The sequence below is a fragment of the Acomys russatus genome, chromosome 13 (genome assembly GCF_903995435.1).
Source record: "Acomys russatus chromosome 13, mAcoRus1.1, whole genome shotgun sequence".
In the NCBI taxonomy this organism is placed as follows: domain Eukaryota; kingdom Metazoa; phylum Chordata; class Mammalia; order Rodentia; family Muridae; genus Acomys; species Acomys russatus.
Genome location: NC_067149.1, coordinates 13,478,319 through 13,500,738, shown reverse-complemented (window position 1 = coordinate 13,500,738; position 22,420 = coordinate 13,478,319). Strand labels below are relative to the sequence as shown.

The 22,420-nt window shown below is 45.4% G+C and overlaps 1 protein-coding gene across 1 annotated transcript in view; it reads left to right on the top strand.

Annotated features, from left to right (window-relative positions):
* Window positions 1–22,111, top strand: part of Exoc6b (exocyst complex component 6B) — a 440,601-nt gene extending 418,490 nt beyond the window's left edge. Inside the window, exons 21-22 of the mRNA XM_051154822.1 lie at window positions 17,722–17,834; window positions 21,389–22,111. Coding sequence (XP_051010779.1) covers window positions 17,722–17,834; window positions 21,389–21,515 — 240 coding nt within the window. The 3' untranslated portion in view covers window positions 21,516–22,111. The remainder of the gene's footprint in view (window positions 1–17,721; window positions 17,835–21,388) is intronic.
* Window positions 22,112–22,420: the final 309 nt, after the last annotated feature.

The window sequence follows — 22,420 nt, the reverse complement described above, 5'->3', positions numbered from 1 at the left end:
GTAGGATCTAGCTGCCTCACAAAGCCTGGCTCTTTGCCATTGGCTGGTACCAGTGTGTTTGTGTGATTATTTTCCTGACTTCAGGCTGTTCCCATCGTTGCAGCACCCTGCTGCCTCCCCAGCCTCTTCGTGATCCCCACACCCCTGCCTCCACCTAGGCAGTTTCTTCAGAACAGAGCCTGACCTCAGAACTCCTGCACTCAACTTAAATCTGCCTGCCAGACATCCCCTGACACCAGCGCCGTCTTGCTGCCTGCCACAGCTCCATATGTAAGACAGTGCCTGAGCACTTCCTAGGCCTGTGCCTGACCCATAGCAGACTGCTATGGCAGACTCTTGGACCTGCCCAGCAGCAAAAGATCTGGATGAGAGGCAACACTAAGCTAAGCCATTGGCTACCTTGCTCATGTGTACAGACCCTGCCTGGGCTCTGCTGGACACTGCCTCCCCAGCTGTAGAAACAATGAGCTTCTTTAGCACCCTGTCACTGCCATGGAAGTAACCAGAGACAGGACAGCTCATTCCAAAGGTGCCTTTGCTAGCCAGTGCCTTTCACCTCAGTCTGGGCTTCCTGACCACTTTTTACAATTCTTTTCCCTGGCCTTTTCTGGTTATAGAAGTCCCATTGTCTCGTGGGCAACACAGGCCTGTTGTGGCATCTCTTGGCTTTGGAATCCTAGAGAGTTTAACAAACTTTCAGTGAGATACCATTTTTTTCTACTTTAAGCATAATTTAATGAATCATAGAAATAAGTGTTCTTGGGTTATCTGGTCAGCTTTGGGTGTTTCCTTAGAATGTGGTCCCATTTCTGATGAAATGTCCCAGATGTTGGGCTGCCTCATCTTTCATAGCAGCTTGATGAAAAAAGCCTTGCAGTATCCTGTTCCTCTCCTGCTCGCCTGCCATTTGCCTAACCCGTGTAGCAAGCCCAAGGGAAAGTACCCGCCCACACCCTCTCAAAGGTCCCTTTGGGACAGACCAATTTCTGTGTCACCTGTGAACTTTGAGGTTGTCTAGAAATAGGACCTCGAGCCCCACAGCTCTGCTGCCAAAGCGTAAGACTCTGCAGCCCTCTAGAGCTCTGATTTTTCTCATGACCAAGTGTTTCTCCCTTTCTCTCTGGGATACCTAGCCCTTGTTTTCTTCTTTGTTCCGAACTGCAAAAAGGAACTGTTTGTTTGACTATGGACTTCCTTTTTCCAACTCCCCCACCGCTCCAAACCCATTGCTCTCTTCCTCTCCCAAAGAAGAAAGGAAAGCAAGCCACAATAATACTTCTGTAAATTTATGGCCACTCTGTAATGTTTAATCACAGCTACGTGACTGGGGCCTTCAGAGCAGGCATACAAGTTCAGCGCAAGGTGAATCTTGTGTGAGATAATCTGAAAGTTCATGCAGAGGTGAGGGCAGCAGCCTCTAGCAGACGGGGAGGTTAACAGGAGGTCACCTGCTTCCCCCCCCCCCCCCTTTCTGGTCTTCTCCTCCACAGTGTGTAAACAAACGGGAAATGTAACTTCCAATGAACCTGGCATATGTTGTGCTCACACTAATCTTGGCCTGGCCAACTGTAAACAGTCCAATCTCCTGTGGCCGAGCCTTTCCACCTATTCTTCCCCTGTTGGAGATGAAGAAACGGTGCCAGAGACTGGAGACCAGCTCCTCATGAGCCAGATCCCGGAACTAACCTCTGGAAGCCAGCAGTAGCACTGGAGGTGAAAGATGTTTGCTGCCAGGCACTCAGAGCTGGACCGGGACACTAGCCTCTGGTGGCGCTCTCAGTCTTTGCTGAGCATCTTCACCCCCCTACCACAGAGCTAACACACAAGGACAAAAATGGGCATGCCCTCAAATTGCCTCTATTATATACCTGTGCCACAGTGTTCAGCCCATTGCAGACACTGTACCAAGCCAAGAGAATCCTAAGAAATATAAAGAGGCAGCATTTAATACCCAGGGTTAGGGGTGTGCAATAGCTGACCATGAACAGCCTAAAGGGAAAAAAAGTAGGCATGTAGACAACTCTCATTTATCATAAATCCTGTGCCTAGAAGCGCATGGGGATGCTTCCGCTGCACCTCAGGCCGAACTAGTTGCAAGTGGCTGTGTGATGCGTGCTCCCAGATCTGGACTGTCCTATTGTTCAGCATCTTGTCCTTGGTAAGTGTATTAGTTAGGGTTTGTGTTGCTGTGATGAAACATCATGACCAAACCAAGTTGGGGAGGAAAGGGCTCATCTGGCTTACATTTCCACACGAAGTCCATCATCAAAATAAGCCAGGGAGGACCTCAAACAGGACAGGCACCTGGAAGCAGGAGATGATGCAGAGACCATGGTAGGGGGTTTCTGCTTACTGATTGCTCCTCATGGCATACTCAGCCTACTTTCTTATAGAACCCAGGACCACCAGCCCAGGCATGGCACCATCCACAATGGGGTGGGCCTTCTTTCATCAGTCACTAAGAAAATGCCCTACAGCCAGATCTTATGGAAGCATTTTCTTCAGTTGATGTTCCCTCTTTTCAGATAATTCCAGCTTGCATCCAGTTGACATAAAACTAGTCAACACAGCAGGTATTTATCTTGGTTAGCCTCTAGAATTCTGTGCTTGGTGGGTATACAGAGAGGATAGACTGTTGTCGTTTGGCTGTTGCAGGTGGTAAAGGAAGTCAGAAGTACTGACCATCCAGAAGGGCACACTTTTTAGCTCTAAAATCCCCTTGGTATTACATTTGCTACCTCTCTGTGGTCAGAAAGTAGGAACCCCCCACCCCCACCAACACAGACATACACATACACTGTCCTAAACTACCTAGGCCTAGACCTATGTACAGACTGAAGCAGAGAAAAATATACTAAGAGGTGTTTCTAATCTTCTTAAAGAGACCAAGCCAAAGAAGAGGCTAGTAATTTCAGATAGGCTATAGTACCAGCAAAGGAAATGGGTGCTAGAAACTGGAAAGTTTTTCAAGATCACTTCAAAGTGTGAAGGATCTGAACAGGAGAAAGGAAAAAAATTGGAAAACACATATGTCAGGTCTGTGAACAGGAATGTCTGCTGTCTCCACTGTCTGTCCTGAGATAGCTGAGCTTTGGTAGATGCCAGGCTCTTTGGAGCACTTCACCAAACCAAGTTATTTCCACTTTCAAGAGGTCTGTAACAGGCCCCAGAGCACACGAGTGAGAAAGCATCAGAGGCCAGAGATGACTGAGATGACCTCAGAACAGCTTCTCACCATAACTGAAGGCTTCCTGGCCACCTGGCCACCATCTATCTCCAACTCAGTGTTGTGAACCTTGTGGGGACAGGAGTTGAAAAGTTAATGCAAAAACTTAGGTAAGGATGACATTTTCAAGTCAGGAACATGGGCTGTGACAATGTGGAAAGGACTGGACAAAGGAGTAGCTAGAATAAGGTGATCATTTCCAGTGTCACCTTGATCTGTATTTTGAGGTGACTTTCTTGTAGCATGGGAGAGATCGCAGGTAAAAGAATAGACTGCTCATCCTTACACTGTCTAAACTGTTGGTACTCTCTTCAAAACTCTATACTGATGACCTGACACCTACGAAAGTCCTTCCTTGATAGAACTCAGTTTCCAGGAACAAGTCATGTGACAAACACTAATCTGAACAGCTTCACTCCAAAGGACAGGGACAGGATGGGAAAAGGGAATTGTAGCCTGGGTGAGAGCCAGGGGCTTGGTTTGTCGTTACATTGAAGCAAAAGTCAAAAGGGTTCCTGTTCCTGTGAGGTTCACAGAGGGTAATGGAACCTTTGATTAATAATGACACCTCTGTGGTGTCCGTGCTGTTGACTGTCATAGCAAAGCGACATTTAAGTGTGCTTTCACTTACTATACCTCTTTTCAGATCCTAATTTGATAAAGGGGGCAGGTTTGAACAAAAATTCATTTAATTTATAAATCAGAAAGCTGCAATGACTTGCTGAGCCCCCATAACAGACCATGCTCCAATGAGGAGATAATAAATAGGCAGAGAAAATACTAGATCAAAACCCCCATACCTTCACAGAGTAAATTTCTACTGTTCCAACACACAAGATAGATTCAGCTCATGCATACAGACTAGGGGAGAGATTGCACGTTCCTGTAGCCCTTTTTAAAAAATTATTTATTTCATTGGAGTTTCTTAAAACCTCCCTTCCAACTTCCCCTCCAACACTAGGTAGGAGAGAAAGAAGGGAAAAGGGATGTAAACCCCTTTAGACTTAGTTCCTTGGGTGCAGTTCCAATCTCTGTAGTCAGTATATCCAGCAGTCCAGTTAAACAGCAAACACAGGAGGAGGACAAACCAGCAGCAGCCTTCTTCTTCCTCAGGCTCCTCTTCCTCTCAGTGCTCTGGCATGTATATCCTCTCAGAGTCCTCAGAATTAAACTGCAGCTGGCAAAGATCATGCCCCTCTATAAGCCCACAGAAGGCAATCATAGTTAACAGCTGTGGACAAACTAAAAGTAGCCCCATGCCCCACACTTGGGAATAAACAAAAACATATTTATATAACATAAGTGAGTTTAAAAGAAACAAAACTTCCACTTCCCCCTCCTCAGATTTCTGAGAACAGATGATTTAAAGCTCTCCTGCTCCGAGATAATTTTTTTCTCCTAACTTCTCCTACCTACCCAGTGGCTAACAGGCACTGCTGCTCCTTGGAGGAAGGTTGCCATGAAAGCAGAGCTTATCCTGTCATGCCAGCTCAGCTTTCTGTTCCTTACAAAAGCCTTGAAGACTGGTTCAATCCTGAGAATTCTAAAGTGGGAATGTAACACTCACTTCCTACTTCAGAGGCGGCATGCTTTGTGTTCACCTTCCTTGCTGTGAGTGCCGGCTTCGCCACCTGTGCTCTAGTATGTGCTTCTGTGTGTTCTCTCCCAACGACAGAAGGACTCTGTCAGTCAACTCCCTACGGTCTAGGTCTGGACTGATACCTACATTTTCTCTGTGTCACTCGCTATGAGTCAAGTTCAGGAATTACAACACTGGCCCAACATTTTTACATCATATGTTCATTGTGTGGTGGTAAAGGGTGTCACTTTGGAGTTAGAAACTTTTAAATAAAGATGAAGCCTTCTGTGTACTAAATTAATGATCTTGGGCAGATAGCTGTCTTCCTGACCTCTATAAAACAGGTCACTGCTGACTGTTACAGAATTGTGAACTCTAATAAAATTATCTGTGTAAATATATACCACAGCACCAACACTCAGTAGGATCGCAGTAAACGGGCAGAACCTTCTCTCCTACTGGTGGTCTGACTGGACATAGCCTTAGAAGTCCTGTACTGACTGGACCCTGCCAGCAGGCTTGGGGAGCAATGTAGGGAGCCCCACTAACTCTTCTGGGACAGCAGCCCACTTGGGTGGGGATCTGTCTGTTGTGAGGCCTTTCATCTAGCCCACACCGGTGTTCCGACAGCCCTTCAACACTGGCTCAAACTCAAAATTCTCCTCACTGAGCCTTGTTTCCTCTTTGTAGGGCAAGAGTCAAAGCTCAGCAGGCAGGAGAAGATGCAGGTGATGCTCTGGACATCCAGCATGCCTTGCTAAGGAAAGGGCTGCAGAGGTGGGCACAAGAAGGTCACTGGTGATACTGTCTCCTCTCTAGTCTACTGTGAGAACTGAACAGAAGTTTCAGACTGCTGGCCCAAGAAGTGGCTGGTACAGTGTCTTTAAAACATCTGCATTTGAAGCCTTTTATGAGTTAGGAACTCTATAGTTTTCTACAGCTCCACTATTCACAGCTGTACTGTTACTGCATTCCTTTTGTCCTACTCTCTTATTTACCCTTGAAACCTTCCAGCTGAATCCGAGACAATAGTCATCCATTATTCTCTCGCCGTGGTCCACCATCCTAGGCCACTCATTCCTTGCCTCATATCTTCCTGTGTGAAAATTTTCAGTTTGATCTATCTTTATACCCCTGCAAAGTTTATCTTACTTAATAAAGTGCTACCATTCCTCAAACATAGAATCTGCACTTGCAGCGCCCACGCTGCTTGTCTAGTCTACGGCGAGGGTCTGCGGATTGAAAAGACGACACAATAGTGGGTCATTCCTGCTAAGAGAATGCCATTTATTGGGAGAAACAGAACTGCTTATATAGAGGAGGAACCAGCAATCCAACAGTACTGTGGAAAGTCCCCAAGAGGGAGCAAACCAAGGGCCAAATCATGAGACTCAAAACAAGGAAAATGAAGGCAACCAGTGGAGCACAATGTTTCAACTGCAGACAAAAACAAGTAATGGTCAGTACCAGCACAGCTGCGGTTCCCCACAGGTCCCCCTTCTGTATCTAAAATGAGCTCCTGCCTTAGGTAGTCCTGGATATCAATGTATGTCTTACCCGTGATGGGAGAGCCCGTGTGTATCATGAACTTCCTGTCTTAGGTTGATTATACATCCCCCGGATCTTACCCATCATTGAAGACTCATTTATCCAGATTTGGGAAGTGGGATTGTCCATAGCTAGGGACAAGCCTGCTTGCTTTAGCCTGAATTGTTGAACCGCGTGTTGTGTGTGGAGTCAACATAGAAGCATAAGGGAGAAACCCCTCTATGCCACAAGGTTCCATCCCACTCCTTCATCAGGTTGCCAAAAGTCTGCAATCCTTGCAAAAATGTGCCTCTCATAATAGGGGGGATCCGAGTCTCATTAATTTTAATAATTTGGGCAGCCAATTGTCCTGTATAATTTGTAAAATTTACATTCCAAGGTCCGGCCAAATATTGATTGAGTGTGTGAAGGTGACGGGAAGCATTAGTGGCTGGAACAGGGGTGACACGAGTATGGGAGTACACAGGGGAGCAAGTAGCCATGTGCATGTTCCACAATATGTCAAACTGCTCCTGCCCCCTTTAGTTGCTTCAAGCATACTTTTAATCCCAGGAATCACCCATACCAGTCTCATGACAGCAGTACTTTTTCCAAGCAACAGTCAGAAGGTTCCTAAAGGTAGGGGACCCAGGACGCCTGTACCTATAGCCTCGGGTCCCATATGAGGAAGTAGTATGACGCAAGAGGAGGCACAGACGTCCAATCCTGTGCTTCCTGGGGTGCTTCAGACGAGGTCCTGGACAGAAATGGATTTCTTTGCGGGACAAATTGGGTAGAAGGGGGTGACTGTTTGAACATTCTCTTGGGCAGGCATCTGCAAGGCTCCGTACACCTGCCTCTGCCGGAGCAGGCCCAGTTCCCATTTCCCCCTGTAGGGGATTTTCCTGGACTTCATTTAAAACAGCTTCCTCCTTCCCAAGGTTTTCTTTCACTTTCCTATCTTCGTTCGCTAAGTAAAGCAGCTCTCACTAACCTCCAGAGAGAAAAGGCAGCTATAGGAATCGTCTCTGGGCCTTCCCTGTGTAAGGCCTTTTGCAAATCTGACTTTACCTGGTCCCAGTCAGAAAGATTTAGGCCCCCAGAGACGAAAAGCCATGGGCTGCTCTGTTCTACAGTTTGGATAAAATCTCTTGCTGTCTTCCACTTAATCCCAGTGCCTTGTTCCCTAAACAGTTTCACTAGTTGCCCCACCAGAACGGTGGAAGAGCTAGCCGCACCCATCCCAGTACACCCGTGTCTTACCTCCAAGTGGTGCTGTCCGGCTTCCCCAGGGTGATCAGTCAGACTTTCTCTGCTTTTGTATCTCGGTGGAACCTCCACCGCAGCCCCCGTGCTACTAGTCTAGGCTACGGCGGCGAGGGTCTGTGGATTGAAAAGATGACACAATAGTGGGTCATTCCTGCTAAGAGAATGCCATTTATTGGGAGTAACAGACTGCTTATATAGGGGAGGAACAGCAATCCAACAGCACTGTGGAAAGTCCCCAAGAGGGAGCAAACCAAGGGCCAAATCATGAGACTCAAAACAAGGAAAATGAAGGCAACCAGTGGAGCACAATGTTTCAACTGCAGACAAAAACAAGTAATGGTCAGTACCAGCACAGCTGCGGTTCTGCGGTTCCCCACACACTCCCACAGCCTGAAGTAAGAACTTCCTCAGCCTGAAGTGCTGCTACTGTACACACTGGGGTCTTCTCTGCAGATGCTGTCAGTTGGCTCAAACAGGTGGAGGGGAAAGAACAGGCTTGGGAGTGAGGCTGTCCCAAGCTAAATCCATTTATAAAAGATATCTGTGTGTGTGTGTCTGTCTGTCTGTCTGTCTGTGTGTCTCTGTGTACATGAATGATATATGCATGTGCTCTGTTTGTGTGTGCATGTATGTTTGTGTGTTTATGTACAGGGGCATATGTGGTGGCTTGAACCAGAAATTGCCCCCATAGACTCATGTATTTAAAGATTTAGGCCCCAGTTGGCAGAACTGTTTGGGAGAGATTAAGAGATATGGCCTTGCTAGAGAAGGTGTGTCACTGGGGCTGGGCCTTGAGACTTCAAAGCCCAGTTAGCTTGCTCTCTTTCTGCCTCTTTGATCAGGATGGAAGCTCTCAGTTGCTGCTCCAGTGCCATGTCTGCCTGCCTGCTTCATTGCTCCTCACCATGATGCTCATAGACTCACTCTCTGAACTATAAACCCAATAAACTCTTTATTCTGGAAGTTGCCCTGGTCACACTGTCTAATCACAACCAAAAAGTAAAGCAGCATACTTACCATAGCACTTGTATGGAGGAAGAAGACAACTTTGGGTGTCAGTTCTCGCCTTCCACCTTGTTTGGACAGGGTCTCTTGCTCTCGTTAGTGTGCACTGACCTATGCGACCCACGGGTTTCTAGGCATTCTCCTGTCTCCACCTCTTACCTCACTGCACACAGCTTTTCTGCGAGTTGTAAGGCTACAGACTTAGGCATGGCAGGACTGTTTTGTTTTGTTACCAACTGAGTTACCGCCCCAGCTTGTCAAACCATATTTAATCCTTCACAAGTTTCATTTCTGTCTATTAAATGGCAGTGATACTTACTTTTAGACTGTTGGCTTTTCTGAGCATTAAATAACATAAGTAAGCAAGATAACTAGGCTAGCATTTGTCCTGTGGTAGAGGTTCCCATTAGCAGGTCTCTGCCTCTCCTGCTGCTGCTGCTGCTCCTTGGCTTCTATTAGTTGATTGCTTGCAATCCCCTGTTTTCTTCCCTTTCGTCCAACAGAGTGGAACTGTCAATCTTCTGAGTTTTAATCTTTCCTTACTGGAGATTTAACATATAAGACTTGATATCTGGGTGTCACCTTTGACTCTCAAAGGCAGGTGCTGGGCCAGTTAGACCTTTTTAGCAAATTGTTTTACCACCTGTTTCCAACGTGAACTTGAGGAGATATATTTTTAAAAGAATAATCAGTAACTAAAATATAATTAGTAACTATAATTAAAAGGCAGAGAAAATTTCTCAACTCTATAAGGGTAGCAGTCCAGCCTTCCCAGGAAGTAGTATTAATATACTGCAGGTATGAGATATAGATTCCTTGTGAAACTGGAGTTTTCAGAGTAAAGCCAAATTTTGTGATTAGTTCCAAATTTTGGCAGTGGAATTCCAAATTCAGTTTTATTCAGCTCTATCTCCTCAGACGAGTAAACAAAGAGTTCAAGAAGTTAGCAATTACTAAACCTTCTGCCAGACCCAACTATATTTCCTAGGCTGCTAACATTCCCGGTTATTCCATCTTAGCAGGTGTAAAAGCATTCTCTGCCATCTTGTAGTGTTAGGCATTCTTCTTAGACCTTAGGAAGGGCCTGGCCTGTGATTTATAATCGTGACCCACAGAAGGCCTGCAACTGTTTCTTCATTTATACACCTATGAAAAGGACAAAAGCCGTTCATTATGACTTCATGATAGTTTTCTTACTTTTTTGTTTGTTTCTTGAGATGGGATCTTATTATTTAACCCAGCCGGACCTCTAACTTGAGTGTGTAGCCCATACCAGCCTTGAACTCATGGTCCCCCTTCCTCAGGCTCCAAAGTGTTGCAACTGCAGCTGTGCTTGGTTATAATCGTTTTCCCTACATGTTCTAGCCAGTTTCTCAAAACTTTTCATTGAGCACCACTATTGGTAAAATAAATTTTGAAAACTCAACTTCAATGTATATTTATGTTTATGACAATTTATTAGCCAACTACAATTAGATATGAATAGATAAAAGAATATTCCAATCCACAGCTTCCTCTCCACTGCAGTTTGACACAGAGGATTGTCATCACCTTTAGAGGCCTGTGTGTGTGTGTGTGTGTGTGTGTGTGTACGCGCGCGCGCGCATGACTGGCACGCACGCACACATGTGCATGAGCGTGTGCTTGCATTTATTTGCATATACGTATTAATTAATTTCAAAGCACTATTTATATGGGCTAAGAAAAGTTCATCTCCTCTGACCATCTTAATTTTTTAACTTTATTATTCTTTGTGAGTTTTACATCATACACCCCAGTCCCCTTATCTCTCCATCCCCTCATATTCCCCTTTGCCCTTGCAGCCTCCTACTACCACACAAATAAACAACAAAATCAAAGCAAAGAAAGAATCTCATCATGGAAGCTATAGTGTGTCACAATGAATTCCTCTGTCCACACATCTTCACTTGCAAATGTTTGTTGCAGTGAGTCATTGGTCTAGTTCAAGATCTCTGGCTTTTGTGACATCATTGGTACTGGATCCTCATTGGGACCCCTCCCGGTTATCTTGTTGTCCTATGTGTCATGGAGATCCTGCAGCTTTCTTTCACACATCTCAACCATTTGCAGATGATATAGATTTTGGGTGGGCCACTTCAGAGCCCTGCATCTGGGCCTGGGTGGTAGCTGAGCTGGCTCTCCCTTATCCACACCGCCAAGGCAAGGTCTCCAGCAGTGCTCTGGCTAGGCCACCCAATGCCACCAACTGCAGGCGGCAGGTCAGTTCTCCTGCTCTTATGCCCTTGGGGCTGGCTCACTCACACCAAGAGTTGGCCAGGCATAGAACCATTAGAGATTCTCTTTTTAGCCTCTCTCACATGTCTTCCAGATCTACCTCTTAACCAGCAGCATAAATTTCTCCTCCTTTCTCTGTGGATGCTTCTGTATCTTGAGGGGCTCACCCAAGCAGACAGTCTCCTCAAGCACTTCTCTCTCCTAAAGGAATTCTGGTGCCAGTTGTTACAATAATGAAGGTTCTAGCACACCCTTTGATTGAGTGCCTTGTCTTCTTATCTTCCTTTCTTTTATTTAATAGATATGAACAGTCTCATATCTTGAGACAACACACACACACACACACACACACACACACACACACACACACACACTGCCCTTCTTGGCCTGGATTTAAAGCTAGACTTCCCTAAAAAGCCCAAGAGTACAGCTTTAGGCTTTCCTGGCATGTGGTGGTGTTTGTCATAGCTACTGGCCTCAGCTAGTACTACACAAAAAGAAGCCATAGGTAAGGTGTTAGCCAGTGAACACAACTTTGTTCCAATAAAACTTTGTTGTTTTTTGTTGTTGTTGTCTTTAAAGCAGATAGTGATTACAGTTTTCTATCTTCTACCCAGAAAATAGCAAGGAGCATCCTTAATAAAAACAAGTAGAAAGGCTGTCAGTGATACTCAGTGCCCTTGACTTAGCACAAGAAGGCTATTTGCCCCTTGCTTTCTTTCTCTTAATTATTTCCAAAGTACTCCTTAGAGACAGCCTTGTCAACTTCCTTGCCTGGCACCTCCACCTCAACTCTGCCAGTCCCTGCCGGCCCGGCTTGAGCCTAGAAGCCTTTCTTGCGAACCATCCTCTTAAAGTATTTTAATGTCCCTCACTCTGCATCTGCTCATTCCATCCTCAGTTCAAGACTAGACATGGCATCTCACCACCTTCCCTGTGCAGTACCCAGGAGTGCCTGCGACATTGTTGGCAATGTTTGTTAAAGTTCTCCGTTCCTCTTCGGACATTTGCCCAGATGTCTGTATCAGGAAACATTTCTGAGGTCATTCAGGAGGCAAGCCAAAGCTGTTCTTTGAATTGAAGAGCCAAGGGCAGGGGGTCAGGGGAAATCCTGGCAATAAACACAGATGGGTCATGGTCAGGTCTGCTGTTCAGCAGTTTCTCTACAGCCTTTCTCTTGGCCTGCCCTCAGCTGTTGATAGAAGCTTTGTCTGTGTCACACTCACAGCTGGGGAACCCTGAGACTGCATGTTCTTGCTGTGCAGTACTGCATTCTAAGTGGTAGGTTATGAAAAATGTTTTATGATGGTGTGATGAGTTTCACCCTGTCAGGCTGTCAGTGAGCAAGGAGCCCTGTTCTCTTATGTGAGGGAACTGTACTTACAGAAGACACAGCATATTTATAATTTTGTGGGATTTTACAAGTATCTCAGAGCCATGCTATCATTATGATCTTGCACTGTATCCTGTTTGGTATGAAGGCATTCCTGCTTTCAGAGCACAGTTTCTACAGGAATCCGTGGGCCTGTTCAAGAGAAACCTTGTCAACAAATCAACCTATGGGAAGCAGGATGTGGCTTCTGTCAACGTGTCCATTGTAGTGTGCGCTTACCTTTGTCCCTGGCATTCTTTGTTCTCTGGAATCTTTGCACCAGAGTAGAAAGAGGAGGCTTTACCAACATGAGGTTGGGCCAGTGCTACCCAGTGGAGCCTATGCAGACATGACCAGCATCCTCTCCTGCTCTGCTTCTGGGCGCCTTCCCTGGGAACCGTGAAGTCAGATATCCAAGGCTGGCTTCCCTCCCAGCATGGGATCCACCCAGTTTGATGCTTCCTTTGTCCTCAGACAGTCTATCCCCTAGTGCCACCTGGGAAAACCCTAGGTTTGGTCTGCTTGGCAAGTTGGTTTGGGAAACACAAATTCTAAGTTTGCTCCATCATCCCAAAATGTCAGCTCACCTTTTCTAATTCCTTTTAAATGTGGTTATTGGGAACCTGGCTAGGAACCTAGCAGTATGCTGTTCAGTGCTGTGGAGAAGTCATATGTCATTTTCACATATATCTGCTATTCTACCTGTGACAAAATACCTCACAGAAGCAACCTAAGGAGGAAACAGTTGTTTGGGGATAGTTTTAGGGAACCGTCCATGGCAGGGAAGGTGTGGTGAGAATGGCTCTAGATATGGCAACTGCATCGTGAGGCAGCTGGTCTCATCGCACCCTCAGTCAGGAAGCAGAGATGATGGTGCTCATCATCCTTTCCCGCTTCCCCTTCCCCTGCGGTTCATTCTCAATATCGAAGTCCACATAGGCCAAGGCCTCTGTGCTCAGTTAAAACTCTGGAAGCACACTTACACAGGGCAGAGATTCTAAATCCAGTCACACTGACTATGAAGATTAGCCATCACTCTCTGGGAGGATGTTCATAGAATCAGCAGGGAAGGCAGAGAGCATCCAATAGTCCTCTTTGCCCACGAATCAGTAGTCTCTAGTGGCATAATAACTAGCAGGAATCCAGGCTTTCTGCACAAGCAATAGACAGATACCCAGAGAGTTTGCTTCAGAACTAGACAGCAAAGCTTCCTTGAAGATTTCCTCCTTTCGCCGCAGTAAGTCACCTACCAAAATTATTAGTGTCTTTTGTGCATGAGTCACTCTAGAAAGGCTGACAGATCCTGTATTATCTTTACACCATCTCACCCAAGTTCTTTACTAGAACTTTGCGTTTGTCTTGCTGTTAGAGCCTGTCAGTTTGTTGTCTAGGTAGCTAAGTCTGAAAAAGGTGTTTCCTTTGACTCCTTTGAATTTTTCTAGTCTCTCTTGGCTACAAACCAATTAAAAAAAAATGTCTTTAAGAAGTTTGGCCCAGCTTCAGAAGGGCCCCTAACTCTGAAATACAGTCAGTGAAGACTTAAAACCGAGTAAAAGCCTACAGCCGCTTTAAGAATGCAGGTGGAGACCTTCCTTTACCTTGATTGTTACATGTCACTTGTCCTCTGCTTCTCTTTCTCCCTACCATCCTGAAGTCAGAATCACAACTTGACATTAAGCAAGAAGAAGGTTCAAAGTAATGAAGAAATACAGCATGCAGCATGCAGCAAAGCAGTTACCTGCTTAGTATAGCTATTCAACACAGATCCCTTCTCATAGGCTGTCCCACTTATGTACACATTTTTGTGTTCTAACTAATTATTATGATGTATCATGTTAATCTGTCTAGCTTATGAAATATCATAAACTACTACTCTAGTTTAATTCTCTTGTTCTGATGACTATCATAAACAAATTATCTCTGTTTGAGATCAAACTGATTGAATTCTCCTTTGATCAAATTAGCGCTAACTTATCACTATGTCCTATTCTATAAATATTGGCATTTACCCTCACAGCTTGGCAGTAAAATGCTCCCAAAATATTATATGTGGTCTATCATCTCTTAAAAATGGCTTCTAGTTTATATGTATGTGTGTATTTATATTACCCATAGCGTTTGTGTGACTAAATCATTGTTTAGGAAAAAGCGTCTATATGTTGAGCTCAAACATAGTTCTATAGAGCAATAGTACAGGAGAATAGCTATGGTGTGCCCTTCATATTAGAAAAAGGAAAGCATGAAAAAAAATCTACCAAAAGCATGGTAAATCAGAACTTAGCTTGGCTACCCGCAGAGGTAGATGGGAAAGATGCATAGAGAATGGAGAATGGCGGAGTTTACACTAATAGCTAAAACTAGAAAACAGATAACACAATAATGCCTGTAGTGGGTTGTAAGTGTGAGCAGAGATGCCTCACTCCTGCACTTTCACTTTTAGAGGTACAGTTTGATTTCATATACCGCAAAGTGAACAATTAAAGTTAACCAGAGTGTAAGTGAGTGCAGAGGAAGCAGGAAGAAGGACAAGAGAGATAAGAATCATCACACCTCCAGCACACAACAGGGACATATGCTCAACCATGTTCATTGCAACCTTATTCGTAATAGCCAGAACATGGAAACAGCCTAAGTGTCCCTCAGTAGAAGAATGGATAAAGAAACTGTGGTACATTTACACTATGGAATACTATTCAACTATTAAAAACAAGAAATTTCCAAAATTTTTGGACAAATGGATTGAACTAGAATTGATCATAATAAATGAGCTAACCCAGAAGCAGAAAGACTCAAATGGTATATACTCACTTATAACTGGACACTAGCCCAAGAGACATGTCCCATGAAAGTCTTCACTTACCAGGAAAGTGGGACAGAGGGGAGGACATCCTATTTAGACTCTAGGTGAGAAAAATATAGGGGATAGGGAAATAGATGGATCCAGAGGATCCTAGAAACCTACAAGAAGAACACTATGATGGGTGGATCTGAGCCCAAGGGTTCTGCTTGATCTATGGCACCAAACAAGGACAATATGTGCAGCCATCATCAAACCCCTACCCAGACCTAGCCAAGGGACAGAACATTCTCCACAGTTAAGTGGAGACTGGGGACTGACTTTCACACTATCTCAGGTGCCCCATATTTGGCCATGTCCCCTTGTTGGGGAGGGCCAATGGCACTCGGAGGAAGGATAGCAGACTACCAAGAAGAGACTTGATACCCTAGCACTATATTCAGGGGGAGGAGGTCCCCCTCAGTCACAGTCATAGGGAAGGGGAATGGGGTGAAAGCGGGAGGGAGGGAGGAATGGGAGGATGTATGGGATGGGATAGCAAATGAGATGCAATAGGAATTATTTTATTTTTCAATAAAAATGTGTTTAAAAAAAAAAAAAAAAAAAAAAAAAAAAAAGAATGATCACACCAAATGGTGAAAAGAAAAGCTTGCCTCAGTGGCTGAAAACCAGCAAGGGTTAAAACAAGTGTGATGTCTGAGCCCTGAGTTATAGTTGGGAAATCTGTATCTGACAGGGGTGTGTTAGCAACTCTGAAAACACTTTATGCTAGAATTGAAGGAATAAGTCAACTACTCTAATGACCACCAAGCTTCCCATTCCAGAAAAAGAAGTGATAAACCAGGAAAGGGGGAAGAGACTGGAGTGCATCTGTAGTGCTAGACTGGACTCGGGAGCCTCAGTATGGTCTTGTGGCCTTGCTACATATGCGCCCATAGGTACAGAAATACACAATACACACACGCTTTACATAGCTCTGCCCACCAAAGAGGCCTTGGTAAAGCATTCCCCCAGAAGAAACAAGTGTATCCTGCACAGATCCTGGCTTCTAAATCCATTATGCTCAAGAAAGCACCAAAGCACCTCAGATAAGAGAATGATTTCAGTTCTGAGGCAGTGAAAGATAGAAGATGAGCTTGGGACATCTTGGAAAACCTGAAAGGAAGGAGGTATTCAAAACAGAAAAGAGATAGGTCAAAAATATAGAGACCAATCCTGAGGAACCCTGAAAGCTAAAGCTGGAACTACAGACAACCAAATAGACTGATGGGTTCCGTCCTGTCATGGTAAATACCCAGCAGGTCACACTGATGTGTGTGATTAGGTAAAGAATGGGAAGGAGCAGTGTTGTGTTTGTTTGATTTTTCCCTCCTCACAGAAGGGTTGGAATTAACAGCTAGAAAAGGAGTGGAGTAGTCCTGGAGAAAGTCCTGTGGGCAGACTCTACAGTAGATGTTGTCACAGGAAAATCTAGTCAACAGTGGCAGGCCAAAGCCTGAGTAGAACCAGAAGGTTTACATAGTTTGAAACAATATCTCCCTGAAGAAGTCTGTTAATTATAAAGAGAGAGATAACGATGCTACCATTGAGATACCTTTCACCTGCGACCTGAACCAAATGGTCAAAGTTAATATTAACATCACCTGTAAGGAAAGATGTGAGCCTTGATGCATTAAAAACGATGGAATAGAGGTTGGCTAGATAGCTCAGAAGAGAAAGGTGCTTGCCACCATGACTGATAAACTGAGTTTGATCCACAGAACCCTCATGGTGGGAGGGGAGAACCATGTACCACAAATGGTCCTCCGACTTTCACACAGTGCCTGGCATGTACGTATACAAAGCAAAACAAAATAAACAAACAAATGTCAACTTTTAAAAATAACACAATAGAACTTCTGTGGTAGTTTTGCAAAAGAAAAACATGTAACCTTCATCCAGATTATGGCCTCCAGTGCAGGACATGGTGTTACTTGTGTGGAATTCTACTTGGAAATACATATTATACATCTGAGAAGGCATCAGACAAAACAAAGACTAGGGAACAGTGGAGACAATGAGACTACAGTCTTCAAAAATGGCAGTATCATGTAAGAAAATGGCAATGGAAGTGTCCAGATGGAAGTCAAATAAAGAGAAACTAGCTAGACGTACTTACTGCCTGATCCCAAGCTGTCTCAGACAGTGGGTTAACACAGCAAGGGTAGCAAGGACATTGGCCAGTCTACAAAATGAGAGTATGTAGAGCATCAGTGCTGACTAACTGAAGTTGAAGCTTCTTTGAGGCCCTGGGCTGCACTCCCTAATTTGTTCATTATTGAATTCTGGGCTCCTCAAGTACAGCTTGGAGTGCAGAGGGCTCGTGATAGGCATTTCTCAGATGAATAGTGGGTGATTACTATGGGTCCTACATGTGAGATCAGTCCAAAATAGTTTCTCCAAAGGCTGGCTTTTGAGACTCACTGCTGTTGTGGGGTCTCAGCAGTGGACTTGTGCTTGTGGTGGAAGTTACTCTATCATCTAACATTTACTCAGTTGTAGTCTGACCTGCAGCTGTTCTTGCTTTTATTACATGTTCATTTCTGTATTTTATGAGTTAGCTGGCAGTAAAGAATAGTGGGATTTCTGAGGTCCTGTCTTCTCTTGTCTCTTTGGTTAACCCTTGTTATGGGGATTGGGGTATTTTTCAGCTATTGGACCTCTTCATTCAGTGGGATTGGTCCACATACCTTGCTGACTATGGACAGCCCAACTGCAAGTACCTCCGGGTGAACCCTGTGACAGCTCTGACTCTGCTTGAAAAGTGAGTACCCAACCCTGTGCTCTGTATGGGGAAGTGGATGGGGGTGGGGCAAGGTAGTGTACAAGGCCATTTTCCTGTTTCCAGCACCTTGAAAAGCATCCTTGCTCTTGAAGCTGTCATAGGTGCTTTCAGCCATCTTGATCATTGCACTTGGCAGTCCAGTGATAATTTTTAGCTCTGGCAAGCTACAAGTACAGTTCAAAATGACATTTTGTATTACTTTGTAGCCTAATTAGACAAAGTGTCTTTACCTAGGAAGACAGGAGAAGATAAAAATGACTTAGTTTGAGCTCAGGCCAACCTGGCCAGCAGAGGAGCATGCCCTAGAACTTGGGGTTTGGTGCTATCTAGAGCAGAGCTCCTCAGAGATGTGGCTTCACTGAACTGGTTATCTACCAACTGTAGCAAAGCCAACATGTCAGCCAGGTGCCAGTGGTCTGCTCCCAGGTCAGAATAGAGCTTTAGGAAAGAAATTGGAATCAAGGTGAATCTTTCTTACTGGGGTGTGGGGGTTGGAGAGTGTACCAGATGGAAGGGGGAAGCGGAGAGTAGGCAAGAGTAGGCTAGGGTGCTGGGCTCTGGGGTTGAAGCCAAGAGACATGCTGAGAATTGGTGCTTTCATGTTAACTTTCTCCCATGGTTCTCTCTCCCAATGACTTTCTTCTCTAGGATATCTAGAGAGTAAGTATATTGTTCACTTGGGAAGTTTCCATCAGTTTGAGGCAAGTCCTTCCAGTTTCCTCAGTGATGCTAGTAACTAAACTAAAATCCTGGTCCTGTGAGTGGTCTCCACCCTGACAAACTAATCTTCTAAACCTGTTGCCACCCTAGCTGGCACTTCCCTTTCTTTGTTTCCTACAGACTGTTGGTTTACCAATTCATTTGGGGGCTGGGAGTGATGGCAAGGATGTTTCCCATCAGCACTAGGGAAAAGATCTCTTCCATTAAGTTTCCTCACATGCTTGGTACTCTTACTGGCTCAGGGTTTGCAGTTCAACCCTGACGGAAGAGCTTCTAAGCAAACCCCAGCTCTTGGGGACAAGGCCTGTGACGTGAAGGTCTAGAACCCACATCTCCCATGAGGATTCCTCACGGAGGCATGCCGTGGCCAGAGTTCTCATTAATGGTGGGAATGGGGAGACAGTCCGATGTTTGAGCTCTTCCTTAGGTATGGCAATTGGTGGCATCTCGCCATTCTTGCCTAGCATGCTGCAAAGCTGTGTGCTAAGCCCTAGCCACCAGTGAACTTGAAATCTTCATCCCCAACACTGAAAGGCAAAGGCCCCCAGGTCACTGAAATCTACATCTTCCAGCCTCAGACGAGTTCTTTCTCTTCTCTGACCTGTTCCCCCTTTCCCAGAGGCAGCTGCTACCCAAGCCTGCCAGGCTCTCTTTCCAAATCTGGCTATTCCTGGTGAGGCAAAACAGAAGCACCCAAAGCACTGCCAGCACTATACAAGAAAAAGCAAAGTCCCTGTGTCACTGAAAGGTAGACTATCTAAAGGAAAAGAGAAGGCCACATGTACAGGAGATAGGAGAGGGGAGGGTTCACTTTAAGTTTTGCACATTCCTGGGTACAAACCATCATGTCACTGTCAGCATTCAGAGCTCCTGAGAGTATGATTCCAACCGAGGGCTTCAGCGGCCAAGAGCTTCTTGCCTCTTGGCTTTCTCTTTCTCCTACAGAGTGCAGGATCCTCCCCTAGAGCTACAGGGTATCTCTGGACACCCGTCTCTGCACTGCTGCAGGAAATTATTACATCAGTCAAGCCAAATGTCCTGCAAATGTAGAAAGGGCTTCCCTGTTTCCTCTTTCCTGTTGGTTTTGTGTTGTTTGGATTTTTAGCTTCTCCAGCAAAAGGAAGGGAGTCCTTCAGAATAATCTAAAAGCCTGTCAGTTTCACAAACATAACTGTGCAACTAGTATTAAAGTAGCAAACTGTGCTCACCAGGACCTTAAGGTCCATATGCCCTCTTTCCAGCCCAGTCAAGTCATCTGCCCTCAGGCCAAGTGGTGGTGGCGCACGCCTTTAATCCCAGAACTCAGGAGGCAGAGGCAGTTGGATCTCTGTGAGTTGGAGGCCAGCCTGGTCTACAGAGCAAGTTCCAGGACAGCCAGGGATTTACAGAGAAACCCTGTCTTTAAAAAAAAAAAAAAAGTCATCTGCCTTCCTTCCTAGCCTAAAGCAGGCTTCTGTGTATTGACAGGAGCTCGATACTAATGAAAAATTCCAGCCCCAAAGAATTACTCTGAGTTTAGACTAGGGAGAAAAGTCACAGCTAGCTTTGCCTGTCACTGTCAGAGAGCCAGACAGTTGTGCTGCCTTGCTACTCAGATGCTCTTATGGACTATATACATTCCAGTAGATATATAAATATAGCTGAGCACACACTGTACCTGGTGGGTAGCATCTATACAAGATAGAAATTGCCTTTGTCAGATCCCTGTCTATTGATTCATGGCCCTTTTCAAAAGACAGGAGGAAATAAAGCTCAGGAGTGGCCAAATACCTCTGGGAAGTATGCCTGGGAATAACTTAGACCTTCTTCTGGCCTTTCTTCATGCAGCCTTAAGAACAGAGAAGTCAGAGAGCCAGCTCAGTTCTAAGAACAAAGGTGCCAGCCGACCCACCTCACCTGTGGGCTGGGAATCAGAGTGTAGAGGCTAGGCCAGAGAAAGTCATCAGCAGTGGCACTATGGATTACACACCCTCTACAGAAAACAGCGTAGTCCTAGGCTCTGTTGTGTAGCTTGGCTGGACCTAGAGACTGCAGTAATGTCAGTCTGCACTTAAATCCTGCCTCCAAGTAGGGCCATCTACCTCACAGAGCCATCTCCGTTATTCTGCTCCAGGAATGTCACCTCAGAGCTTTAGCAGGACCAAAACAACATCTGAGATTGTATAAAACCATTGAGAGCTCAGACTATCTCTCACATAAAGCCTGGCTTTGTTAACTGAGAGGATGCCCATCCCTTGGGAACCTGCTCCCTAAGCACTATGCCCACCTGGCCATCCTCTCATCCATAATCCTGAAACTAATCAAGAGGCCAACCCTTCATTTTTTTTCAGGGGCAAAAAAGAGTGACCAGCTAGAGCAGGGCTTAAAGATACACAGTGGCTCTGGGGTCACTTATGATCTCCTGTGATTAGTTTTAAGACAAGATTTTTCTGTCTCACTTTCCAAATTCCATCTCTTAGGTCCCAGCAAGCTCATGACATAAGTGTACCCCAGATATTTGTAGGAGTCTGCTGGCCAGCAGACCTGTGCCATGTCTCAGACTCCCATAACAGTGCTTATCTGAGGAAATAGGGTGGATCGGGTGGGGGAGGAGCAAGGATAAAGACCTGACCCTCCAAAGCTAGCTCTTAATAAAAGGCGGCTGAAGTCAGGAAGGCGGTGGGTGTCCAAAGGACAGCTCCGTAATGAGTAGGTGACTGGACAGTGAGAATAGTCCCAACTCCTCACATCTTGCCATCCATCCTGCTTTCTGCTTGCTTTTTGTCTGGTGCTATCTCAAACACTTTGCCCTCTTTCTCTCTTTCTCTGTTTAGGATGAAAGATACTAGCCGCAAGAACAGCATGTTTGCACAGTTCCGGAAAAATGAGCGGGACAAGCAGAAGCTGATTGACACTGTGGCCAAGCAGCTCCGAGGACTCATCAGCAGCCACCACTCCTGAATGTTGGCCTTGGGCCCACAGAGGCCACTTGCCCATAGCCAGTGGTCCAGGATCTCCCCTGGACTGGCCCTGCATTTGTGCATTCTTCCTCAAAGAGAGCATCTGTATTTTTTTATTAACCCCTGTACAGTATTCACATAACCTTTCCCTATAGTAAGAGAGGCACAAGAACAAGCAAGAACATAAAGGGCTTAGAGGAAGTCACTGCCACACTTCCCGTGCTATCCTGGGAACACTACACTGTCATGCCAACACAGTGAGCAGCCTCTTATCCAGTGCTCCACAAATTCATTTGGTGCCTGGCGCTGGGAGGTGAGACAAAGAAATAAAAGGATAAAAATACTCAGCCTGTCAGCTCTCCAGTGCTCGCTTAAGTGAACAGGAGAGCCTGGAGCCATGCCTATGTGATATACCAAAGCCAGCCTCAGCTTAAGATATCCGTCTGCCTCGTTGGCTGAATTATCGGCTCATGAGAGTACGGTATGTGGCAAAATGACTATTTCACTCTGGTCCAATAGGTGGTGTTTCATTAGTGTAAGTCTAACCAGGCCTTCTGGCCTGCTGTGGGGTAGTGAGCTGAGTAAACATTTGGGCCTGTGATGGGAGGCAAGTGGGGCAACTTGCTATTTCAGTTGTTTTGAATCTTGAAAGCCAAGTTGGGTCAGGACTCCAGCTCACTTGCCATTCCTCTCTGTCCTTTCTTTTATGACCATAACACTTGGTTTAGAGCATAAGTCAGCAGTGGCTTTTAAAGGTCCCTGGGTGAGAGTCTCATACTGGCCTCCAGCAGTGATGTCTCTAAATAGTCAGATCCCTGAAGCCTGAAAATAGGCAGGGTACCTTCACTGTGGGGAGAGAGAGCTCATGGCTTCTTGAGGTGGCACAGTCATGTTTGGACAACAACA